This window comes from Phymastichus coffea, unplaced genomic scaffold (genome assembly GCF_024137745.1).
Source record: "Phymastichus coffea isolate CEN01 unplaced genomic scaffold, Cenicafe_Pcof_1.1 PCOF00036, whole genome shotgun sequence".
Taxonomy (NCBI): domain Eukaryota; kingdom Metazoa; phylum Arthropoda; class Insecta; order Hymenoptera; family Eulophidae; genus Phymastichus; species Phymastichus coffea.
In genome coordinates, this window is record NW_026706847.1 from 159320 (window position 1) to 171499 (window position 12180).

The following is a 12180-nucleotide window of genomic DNA, read 5'->3' on the forward strand; positions in this document are numbered from 1 at the left end:
AGAACTATAATGAAATTCATCAGACGAACACACGAAAGAATGATGCAAGCAAAGATAAATTCGAAAAACACGTACATCCAATGGTCAAACAAGCGTTTACGAGGTCTCCGCAAACGGAAGCGATTAATCGCGCAGCAGGCACGAACGGGCGTGGATTTCCAAACAATCATCGCGAGAGCAGTTCGCAGCTCTGACAGATTGATAAAGAATCGGTCCGCGGGCGAGCTATCAAAGGCGCAGTGGAGACGCGGCACTGGGATCGTCGGCACTTGCGCAGTTGCAGCTGGCGCGCGCGCGCGCGCTCTCACTCGCTCTCTCGCGCTAGTTCACCAGGACTGGGAAGCCGCCGGCTTTGCCTGCGCCCATTCGTGCTCGAGACTTTGACTAGAGTAGCAGCACCACCACCATCACCCGGCAACATGAGGGAAATCGTACACCTGCAGGCTGGTCAGTGCGGTAACCAGATCGGAGCCAAGGTAAGTACGCAGTTTTTTTATCCGCGATTTGCTTTCCTGGCGTTCACGCGTTGTTTGTGTCGCAACTCAAATATACGAGATTGTGATAAATTCGCTTGACTCAGATTGTCAACTCTTGGACGTATTATCGAGCCTTTTCAGAAGCTTTCTACCGTCGTTTCATATTCTTTCAAGTTTAGCTCTGATCTTTAATATTTTTTCCAAGTTAACTCTTTCCCTTGTTGCCTCGTGTTTTTTTTTTCAAATTCAGGCAGACTTTTCAACGTTTTGTTCGAAAGAACAGACGAACCGCTATCGCCGAACGAAAACCCGTAGCTTGGCAAATAATGAAGCTCGCGTCCAAAGAGAACGTGGCACGTAGCACGTGTTGCTACGCGAGAATGAAACGATCGAATGAGAAAGAGAGAGAGAGAGAGAGAGAGAGAGAAAGGCAAAGAAGCGACAAGATCGAATTAACTGCACGAGAGCGAGGGAAGCTGATTGAAAGATTGCGAATAAGAGAATACTCTGCATGCTTGATTTAATCGGCTGTTTTTCGCGCTGCGCTGCTCTGAGAACCGACCACGACGCCGATTTTCTTTCTACTCGCGAGGTGAAACGTTACTTGTCGATTTATTGCAAAGCTTGCACATCGTTCGAATACTTTTTAGCGGGTTGTTTTCGTGACGAGAAATAAGCGAGGAAATGCCCGTGGCTGCGAGTTTCGCTTGAATACAATTATTGAAGTTTCTAAAGCACATGAAACGTCGTATCGCCAACTTACAAATCCATTACTGAAATTGCTAATTTTGTCAACGCGGGACACGTCACACTGCGTGAAACGCTTTTATGCAGTACTAGCATTCGACTCGCAGCTGTTGCATGCATACATATGTGTGTATTTTGGAACGTCATCGTAGGACGGATCGTTACTCATCGCGCTAAAAGAGAAAAAAAAATGATTGAAACGCGTTTTCTTCTTTCACGCGAAACATCGACACAACATAAAAATATAAGCCCGACGCCTACATTTGTTGACGATATTGATGTCGCGCGACATAAGAAGGACTCGGTTCACCATCCACAATTAAAACGGAAATACGTAAGCCGATACTTTACCTGTATCCGTCCTTGTAGTACTTCCTTGGCAGCGGCAGCCTTGGAACGCTCGACAACGAAAGTGCAGCCCTTCGGCTCTCAACGTACTCATTGGAAAATTCGATACGTCTTCGTTTCACCGTGCACGCGAATAAATTCCTCGACGTCGCTGTCTTTTAAATTAGTTGACAGCCGGCGAGATCATCGAATACGCGGAGAGTGGTTCTGCATCGCTGCCACTTTGTCTATTTATATAGCTCTCGAAAGCGTCGATGTGTCGTCCTCGAGTATCGGAGAAAATGACGTATCGATGATAGTCGTAAAGTAACAATTGCCGCGCGCGACGCAGAAAATAAAAGGGAAGCGCCGGGGCAATCGAGAAAATCGAAAACAACGCCGTCACGATTCGTCAGACGACACGCTTGCCGTCGAACAGTGCCCGCGGTCTCCGCGCTGCGTTATCGCGCGACGGCGACGGCCGTAGAGCCTATACTTAGCCTTTCGAGGAAAGCCGGGCGATGCCAGTGACTCTTTAAACGCGAGCCGCGGATGCACGGCCGAGCTCTCTGCCCTCGCTTTCACGCTCGTGCAAACGAAATTTCTGCCGTAACACGTGACTCATACGCGCGCCCGTCTGCCCTCCGAGCGATATCGTTCGGCATATATAATGCCAGCCGCTTGAATAGAGGGATAGTCTCCGACGCGCCGTCATTATGCCATAAGTAAAGGTCTCGAAGACGAGGCGAAATGATTTCCGGATGGTACTCTTTTTATTGGAGAGCTTTCCGACGTTTTACGCGGTGTGTTACGTGATTTTACGAGGCTTTCGTACGGCTCCAACTCTTTTTCTGTCTTCTTTTTTTTTTTCTTTTTTCTGCTGAAGAGAGTCTCTTGGGTGATTTAGGAACGTAACTAAGCGTAAACTGCCGCGAGAGCTTGATTGCCCTGTAAAAGTACTCAGCGGGCTTGTATGCTTTTTTCTATCTCTTCGAACGAGTTTTATAGTCACGCAAAATTATATAAAAATAAAATCGAAAGAGTCAATTCTACGTCGAGTTTAACGACGTTGTAAGTTTTATAATGAGACTGATAATACGTTATCAGAGAATTCAGATGGACGATTCATCAGCGAGACAATGATGCTCGAATAAAAGTTTCATCTTAATTATTTTTGGCAGCTGTCGATGCGAAGACGAAATAGAAATCGAAGTTGTATTCGACGCGCGGTTTCGTGATTGTAAACAATCTCACAGCTCGACGAAACTATAATTGACGACAAAAAGCAGAAGAAATGGCAGTGGTAAGGAGAAAGAGAGAGAGAGAGAGAGAGAGAGAGAGCAAACGCACAAGTGCTTTATTAGTCACAGTCGTTTGGCGATCGTCTTCACAGTGCGGAGCACTGAGAGGCAACTATCTCGAGTCTGCGAGGCTCTTTATCGCGTATACGGCCTGACTCAACCTCTCTTTCATTGTCTAATCGCACTCGTCTCTCGTTCTCTCGAGAAGATCGGCAAAAAAGTAAATCGCGGCGCGTTCGCCAAGAGAAGAAAAAATGAACGAAGAACAGAAAGGAAGAAAATTGTAGCCACACATCCGCGTCTGGAAGCGAGGCGGCGCGCCTTTGCTCATTAACCGGTGAAAGGCTGGGAAAAGCTTGGAGTGACGCGCGCGAAGGTATTCCGATGATGCGCGAGCCGCGCGCGGATTTAATAATTTATAAGCGCGCCGCCCGGTTTTCAGCAAAGAAGCACTTCCGATCAGCTCTCGCATTTTTTCTTCTTTATCGTCGTCGACTCGACGCGCGCGAAGGTATTCCGATGATGCGCGAGCCGCGCGCGGATTTAATAATTTATAAGCGCGCCGCCCGGTTTTCAGCAAAGAAGCACTTCCGATCAGCTCTCGCATTTTTTCTTCTTTATCGTCGTCGACTCAATATTCAAATCGCGCGCGGGTCGGCCAGGCGCGTACGAAAGTGTAGGTACGTTCGCAGAAGTTTATTTTGAAAGTTAAATTTTCTTTTTTCCATGCGCGTGCCTCGGCTCGCGCTATTGTGCTACTTGCAAGTGCAGTTGCCGCGCGACAAAGCTCCGATATGAAACAGCTTGGTACTTGGAATCGCGCGACGCGCGATAGGCTGCGATGAATCGATCGATCGATCCCCGACCGTAGGATTGTCATCGGTACGACTGGATTATTTCGGAATGCCAGTCTAATGCGTTTCTAGGAAAAGTAGTATAGAGGAATGAATCGCAACTGACAGCGACAGATGAGTCGGCGAACGACGCGATTAGTCGCTATATAGCGCAACGATCCTCCGCTGTTGGCGGACGGCTCTCGAACGTAAACGGCTCTAATTGGGAATGCGCGCGAGTGTCGCGTGCCCCAGGTGGAATAATAGGCGTGTAGCGAGGCTGCCCCGTGCGGCGGCGCGGCGCCTCGCTCCGAAGATCGGCGAGCTGCATCGCGGCTAATTAACGCACGGCTCGAGGCGCGTTACGCAAGCGCCAAATTGGCGCGCCGAGAGAGTCTTCTGAAGAGCGGCCTTTGTGTGGTACGTTAACCTCGACGCTTATAAACTTATGGCTTTGGCGCGCGCGCGCGCGTACGTCCGACCGCGGCTGCACCGGAAAGACATTTTTAGGCTGAGGACACACCTATGGCAGTAGGCCTAGGCGCGAGCACGTCACATTTATATTCATTCGGCTGTTAAGCCGCCGCTATCTCTATATTTAATTGTACCGGCGGCTCGAGTCGATGACTGCTGATTCGCCTCGTTTTGGGTGCGCAAGCAGCACTCTCAATTGGCCGCGTACAACTGTTCCGGCGCGGAATTCGTTCTAATTGGCCGGGCTCTATTCTCAAAGTACGTACACTTGCTGTCATCAAAGGGAATACTTTCTTGATTGACGCGCTGCTCGGCTGATGTTGTGTGCTTTTGCAATTGGCGGTCATTGTCGCAGAAACGCGCAAAAACGCGGCAACTCGTCCCGACCGTTGATCGCGATCGCGGGACCAAGCCGAGCGGCGCTGGCCTTACATCCAAAGCCCGCCGAATGCACGGGGCTCCGAATCATTGACGATTCAGTTCGTTGCGCGCCGAAAAAACAAAGGAACGGCACATCGGCCGGATATATCTCGACGCGAAACGCACGTGTACGTGGAATCCACATGTGCGCCGCAGCGAGATTTACCGTTGAAATAAGCGCCGCTCGATTTTCCGCACGACGAGCCGTGCTGCTCTCGAGCTTTGTAGTTCGTGGCGGGATCGATGCCTCAAAGCTGCAGCCGGCCAACGTTCCGTTTCATAAAACGGATTTTACGGCCTTTCCTCGTAACCAACCCCCTTCCAGCCTGCATACTTTATGCGGAATTAAAAAGAACAATTGTAAACGGCAGATTTATATTTGTCCACAAAAGTCAAATGTAAAATAACAAAATGTTATGTCGAATATAAAATCAGGTTGAATTGCCCCGTGGCAGGTTTTTCATAAAGAATTAATGACAAGGATCACTACCAGTGAAAACTTCAAACGCCTCTTTCCATATTTATTAACCCTATCAGTCACAGAAGCCACTATAGCGACTATCTCATTTATTTTATTTTCTTGGTCATACTTTTTTTTATTTCTTTAAAATTTCTCGAGTCTTTTGCATTTTTAAAACATAAGAGACTCTTTTTGAATCAATAGCGTTTATTTATTAGTTTATAATTATTTATAACTGTTATAAGTATATTATATTTGCACTTCCAAATTGAAAAATATTGAATTTTAATCCTGTCAATCACGCAATTCAATCTTTAGTTTGGAAGTGCAAATGTACGGTTCCCTTGTATTTTTCGACGCTGAATCTGAATCCTATATGAAAAATGAAATAAATACAAAAACAACTTCTATAATAAAGTAAAAAACATATCTTTTTCATAATATTAATTTTCTTTATGTATTGATTTATAATTTTTTTTACAATTATTACATTCAAAATTTTTACATTTAAAATTACTTTATTTTTGCTTCCACAACAAAAAAATTTGAATTACGTGACTGAAAGGGTTAATCAACGTTTTTAATTCAGGTAATAAATTTTAAAATAATTGCCTCCAATTTGATGTCATTTACCCAATTAAACAACGTAAATGATATTGAATAGTTTTTCCTTTTCAACATTTATTGATTATTGTCGAACGGTTCAACTTACATTTACAATTATGCATGCACTGGTTTGACCAAAACACTAAAAGGTTATATCACACTCATCAGTATTACCTTTCTGCGGTCATTTGATTAATTTATGTGTACACCTTTTTGAGTGGTGAATTGAAATATAATAATCGAAATTCACACTAAAATTCATTATGATTTTAAAAATTACAAATATTTAAAATCAATTCAATTCAAGTAGGTATTATAAAACAGATAGAGGATTTTTGAAGTCTTCATTAATAGCAAGCATTATTATTATTTTTTTGTGAAAAAAACTTTAACTTTTGAAATAAATCAAATTTCACATTTGAATCGGGCAAATTGAAAGCTATCAAAGATGCAATTTTTATTTTCAATTTTGCATGACTTACGAAGGTTAAAAGGGGACAGGTTTCCTCGTAGCTCTGCCTGCACTCGCCGCAGCTATACTATAATTATATACGCTTTTCTCTCTCTCTCTCTCTCTCTCTCTCTCTCTCTCTCTCTCTCTCTCTCTCTCTCTCTCTCTCTCTCTCTCTCTCCAGCAAGCAAAGGAGAGGATGCAGTTATATGGCTCTGTGTGTTGTTAAGTTATGCCTGCAGGGCCTCACTCTCTCTCCCTCTCCCCACTCGCCTCATTCTTTCTTTCTCTCTCTCTCTCAATCTCTCTTTCTCTGTTTAATTGTGCGCTTCTGCGATATTGCGCTCTTGAGAATTATTATGCACTGCCGTATGAGTTTTCGTAAGAATACGTATTTTCAGGTATGTTGAGAATTACAGTATTCGACGAACTCGTCGTATATTTTTATAGATAGATAAATAAGCTCGTTGAATGTTTTATTATGATTGCGGAAACTGAATTGTAAAACGTTTTTTAGCACTGGCCATGCAAAGGAAAAACGCAGGAGCGGGAAAACGTTCGAGTGTAACTGTAAATAGCATGGAAAGTACGGAGCGATTAAGATCATCGCGGAGAGTCGCGAAGCTGACGATTCATAAATCGATCGAAAGTAGGCTGCGAGAGCCAAAGCAGCGCGGAGCCTAAATAATTTTCGCGTCCGCGCGCCTCGCTAAACCAGCTCAGATACGATGATAAAACGTTAACGCGTCAGAGCAAGATCGTAATTATCATCGGCATAGCGGCGCTTCCGTTCTCCTGACCCACATAGCGCGCCTGGCTTTCTTACATAGCGGCGAATTTATGGCCGATAACTCCGTCAAATCGAAGCGTCTTCCCGCGTCGGTGGGGCAAAAGAGGCGAGCAGTCGGGGCCGACGAGAGCCGCCGAGCGTGCGAATTGTAAATTGCAGGGGCGATATCGCGCCGCGCCGCGTCCCGGTCGGAGCGCGACGGACGCCCCGGCATCGGCTTTTCGCGCGGCGCTTTTCGGAACGTCCACGACGCGCGCATACCAGCGCGAGCCGCATGCGCCGCCGCTATGGGTCAACGCCTCCTCCTTGTTCGCCGCGCACTCTCGGCCGGCGTCTCTCGCTCTCCTCGCGTTTCCTGCGCGCGCGTCGCTGCTCCGCCGATTCGATGACGCCAGCGCCGTTTCGCACGTCGCGCGCAGTTTTAGGCAGCCGCGCTGCGCGGACTTGTCGATTCCGCGCGCGCGGCACGCCCAAGCCTTTTCGGCATGCCAAGCAGCTTCGCGGCTTTCGTGCTTCTCGTAACGATTGGCCGCAGCGCTTGTCGACCTATGCAAAAACGATATGACGTTTGACCGTGGGGAGGTGGGGGCGTGGTGCAGTCATCATTTTCGCGACTAGCTCGGTGCGCGCAAACGCTCGCGTTACATAAATTCTAATCAATGAATCTCGCTCCACCTAGAAATATTCTCGGGAAAGGCCTATTTATAAGCGAGGCAAGAAATAGAAACGGTACTCGCGCGACCGATGTGGAGCAGGAGAGAGGACTTGAAGGTTCTTCCAGCCAAGAAACCATGCGCACTGCAATGTAAATCCGTCCCCTCTTCGCTATTTTTATCGAGGCTGCGCATCAGCCCAAGTAAATCATTCTTTTACGTTAATAGTTGATTTTCGAATGTCAGGCGCTTTCTCACGGGAGAAACCTCAAACTGTCATTATAACTACAAGTTCAACGAGACCGACACGCTCGAGTTGATCCTCATCAACCCTTTTTTTCAAATATAGGTACTAAAATAATACTGGGCTTGTGGTACTTATAATTGACGTGTTGTTTAGCTTAGCCTTTGAATTACCATTATTTCAGGTTCTTCTTATGCTCGGTATTAACATTCATTGACAAATGAAGGATCTACGGGAAAAAAAAATTTTGTTTTGATTCAAATAAAAATCGACTATATTCTATCGTTGTTTTCTCCATTCAAAATACATGTCCAAAGCCATTATTTCAAAGACTCATGATGTATCGCAAATGTAATTGATTGAACTTAAATGATCGTGCTTAAAAATCGATTACAAACATATTTCCAAAACGACTATTTTCATTTTTTTTTTGCACTGCTCAATTACAGTGGATTAGTTTTTCAAATGAATGTGGAGGAAAGCGAAAAGCGTTTACATAAATTAAAAAAATTATAATTGTTTTTATGACAGTTCTGGGAAGTAATCTCCGAGGAGCACGGCATTGACCAGACGGGCATTTACCATGGTGACAGCGACCTGCAGCTCGAGAGAATTTCCGTTTACTACAACGAGGCATCCGGTAAGCGGCATCTCTCAATTTCCCACAGCATGGTTAAAAGAAAATAATTCAAATCCCATCGTGCCATGATCCTCGGCAAATGTCAATACACATATAGAATCGGTAATCAGGCGCAAGTCATAAAAAAAAAAGAAAAAGAAAAAAAGGAAAAAAGCAGAAAAGGTGAAGTGGCCACGGGTGGAAGGCGAAACATAGTCCCGGCTTAAAAATAGTCCACGCAGCGCGAGGCGCAGAGGCTGACATTTTTCAGATACTTTAAAGGCCAATGCCTGAAGGATGCACTTCGTCTCCGTCCGATGCCTCGGAGGGATCTTTGCGCGGGCAGCTCTAAAAACGGAGCGCGGGCACGGGAGGGATTCCAAAAGCGAAACAAACTTTCTGGCCCGGCGCGAGAGGGGCCGGCGAGCCGAGCCGAGCCGACGGAAATAAACGCTTTGTAGGAGTTGCAAAGCTCTCCTTTAGAACTCAATTTTTGAGAGTTCTCCGCGCGTCGACCGCGACCAAAAGAGATGGCCCGCGATGCGCTCTCCGCGCGTGTCCCGCGAGCTTCGCGCAAGTGTTCAACTTGCGCTCCCTGCAAACGAGTTAATTTCGTCGAGTCTTTTTAAGCTTGCGTATGTCTTTTTTTTCCAGCTTCTTTCTTTTTCGCTGCGAACGGCTGTCTATTTATGGACGGTTGAGAACTTAATTACCACTTTACTCAAAAATACAAGTTTATCAGGCACTTTCAGCTTGTAGGGTGGTAACGCGATTCTTTTTTATCCAAGTGTCATTAAAAACCTTCGATATTAGTTTATCAATGTTTTTACTATCTACGAAAATTGACATTGGTATATCTGTGAGACGCCTCAATTCAAAGAACCGCATTGCTTATAATAATCGTTTGTACTAAAGTTAATTCACAGATTTAACATGAGATTTCTTTCCGTCTGAAAGCTCACATCTGGTAGTGCACTTGACAAAATGTAAATAGAATTGAAATTTCTTGCTGTACAGTGGCGACTTCAACGAATGGAGGAAAGTACGTTCCCCGAGCGATTCTGTTGGATCTCGAGCCAGGAACGATGGACGCAGTGCGTTCCGGCGCCTACGGCCGACTTTTCCGACCGGACAATTTCGTGTTCGGTCAATCGGGCGCTGGAAATAACTGGGCCAAAGGTCATTATACCGAGGGCGCCGAACTCGTCGACTCCGTTCTCGACGTCGTGCGCAAGGAATGCGAGAACTGCGACTGTCTGCAGGGCTTTCAATTGACCCATTCACTCGGCGGTGGCACTGGATCTGGCATGGGAACTCTGCTTATTTCGAAAATACGCGAAGAGTACCCTGATAGAATTATGAACACTTACTCGGTCATGCCATCGCCAAAAGTCTCGGACACTGTGGTGGAACCTTACAACGCTACCCTGTCGGTTCACCAGTTGGTGGAGAACACCGATGAGACCTACTGTATTGATAATGAAGCGCTTTACGACATCTGCTTCAGGACACTCAAGGTATGAAATATTTGTTTATTAAGCGATTGCAATGACTTTGACAACAATGAGTTTTCCGTAGGTTTCCAATCCGTCTTACGGTGACCTCAATCATCTGGTCTCTCTCACGATGTCGGGCGTAACAACCTGCCTACGCTTTCCCGGTCAACTGAACGCCGATCTTCGCAAGCTCGCTGTCAATATGGTGCCGTTCCCGCGCTTGCACTTCTTCATGCCTGGCTTTGCGCCACTCACGTCGCGCTCGATGCAACAGTACTCGGCACTTTCGGTACCAGAGCTTACCCAACAGATGTTCGACGCCAAGAACATGATGGCAGCTTGCGATCCGCGCCATGGCCGCTACCTAACTGTCGCCGCGGTCTTCCGTGGTCGCATGTCCATGAAAGAAGTCGACGAGCAAATGCTCAGCGTTCAGAACAAAAACAGCTCGTACTTCGTCGAATGGATCCCGAACAACGTAAAGACCGCTGTATGCGATATCCCACCTAAAGGACTGAAAATGTCGTCGACTTTCATCGGCAATACGACAGCTATTCAAGAGCTTTTCAAGCGTATTTCTGAGCAGTTCAGTGCCATGTTCAGAAGGAAAGCTTTCTTGCATTGGTACACGGGTGAAGGCATGGACGAAATGGAATTCACGGAGGCGGAATCCAATATGAACGATTTGGTTTCTGAATATCAACAATACCAAGAGGCTACTACCGAGGAGGATTTTGAAACGGAGGATGCTGGAGACGATTTCGAAACGTGCGAGCAAGAGTAAACAACTATACAACTTTATAGCTTTAATGTTTATCAATTAAGAGTTAAACCTTTTTTTTACCGACTTTATTATCGATTTTTCTACAAATTTTATAATTTATCGAAAAGTTTTTAAGATGGAACATTTAAAACTTGAAACGTTAATATGTAAAAGACAATAACTACTGTAAGCGTATTGTTTTTAAAGAATTTCGGTTGGAAGTATCTAATTATTTAAAAACAAGAGTTTTTCACGAAATTTCGTGCATTCTTTTTAAATTTAAGACACGTCATTTAAAAATATTGTATCGGTACTTACATAATCGCTGATTATATAAAATTATTTTTATGCGAATCTCGGAATAGAGATTTACGTGGATATACTTTTAAAAATTACTTCATACGATTACCTACACATTTTGATTTACGTATAATTAATTGTAGTTTCAATCAACATGAATATTACATATCATTCATTCTAAAAGAAAATATAACAAATCGTTAAATTTCAATATGCAATTATTGAGTAATTATTCATTTAATGATATCAAATTGCTATAAAAAATTAGTTAAGTGTAAGCACGTTTTAAAGCTGCTTGGTTTTATGCTAGGATTATAAAAATATAAAAAATAAAAAAAATTTTGCATTTTAGTAGACCATTAAGCTTTTAGGATACGGTACTCGAATAATACATTTTTCTAATAAAGTTTGAAAATCAGCGTTTCCCTATACACAAAATGAAATATTTTTCAAAAAGTATCACAAGTCCATTGATAATTTAGCCAATAATTCAAATTTTATAGTAGTACCAAAGTATATTGGCCAGAAAAGTTATTGTGAGATTATAAATTAATTAAATCACTCAATAAAATATTTGATTATAAAACTTAATATTCACGAGTGTATAGACTGATGATCGTGGCTAATTTGCCTTTGCTTTTTTATGAAATTCCATTTTGTCATTGCCAAAACAGTAATTGTTTACTTTTTAACAGTAATAAGCATTTACTTCTACATGTTTTATTACACAATAAAGTATATTAGTACTCTGATTTATTATTAAAAACACTATATGTAAGAAAAAGTTCAAGAAATTTGAATGATATAATAAAATTTATTAAAATAGATATCTTTAGTATTTTTTATGACTTTTTTTTTTAATGTGTAAATTGATCTTTAAAAGAAATTCTGGGGAGTGTATTGTTGAAAGTTTTGGGTTTGATCGCGTATATGTTGATAAAAAGTTGATCGACTGAATGAATTATGCAAATTTTTCAAAAAAACATTGACTGAGACGTTATTTTTCAAACAAATTCAAAACAATGAATTAAAATACTCTAAAAATTGTAATGCATACTGCTATTATACCACGATTTGGTATATGCTTAATTGAATGCTGGTGAACATAATGGATCTAGTGTTTCTCGGCTATTTTTCTGTAGAATAACGAATTACACAAAAAATACAGGAGAAAAAAGGATCAGCAGAAAGATATAATAACAAATATATAACAGGGCAGC

At 43.5% G+C, this 12180-nt stretch overlaps 1 protein-coding gene across 1 annotated transcript; it reads left to right on the top strand.

Moving 5' to 3' along the window:
* Window positions 1–237: 237 nt before the first annotated feature.
* On the top strand, window positions 238–12074 carry LOC131663441 (tubulin beta chain-like). The gene is made up of 4 exons (XM_058933853.1): window positions 238–476; window positions 8314–8422; window positions 9419–9918; window positions 9980–12074. Exons 1-4 carry the CDS (start codon window positions 420–422, stop codon window positions 10679–10681), a joined length of 1368 nt encoding a protein of 455 aa, XP_058789836.1. The 5' UTR covers window positions 238–419; the 3' UTR covers window positions 10682–12074.
* The last annotated feature ends 106 nt before the right edge of the window (window positions 12075–12180 follow it).

What these genes read in the sequence shown, in the direction of transcription:
- LOC131663441 (XM_058933853.1), top strand. Translation starts at nt 420, where the DNA reads ATGAGGGAAATCGTACACCTGCAGGCTGGTCAGTGCGGTAACCAGATC. An exon ending in TTACTACAACGAGGCATCCG is followed by an intron (nt 8,423 to 9,418) that starts GTAAGCGGCATC and finishes CTTGCTGTACAG; the next exon opens with TGGCGACTTCAACGAATGGA. An exon ending in TCTGCTTCAGGACACTCAAG is followed by an intron (nt 9,919 to 9,979) that starts GTATGAAATATT and finishes AGTTTTCCGTAG; the next exon opens with GTTTCCAATCCGTCTTACGG.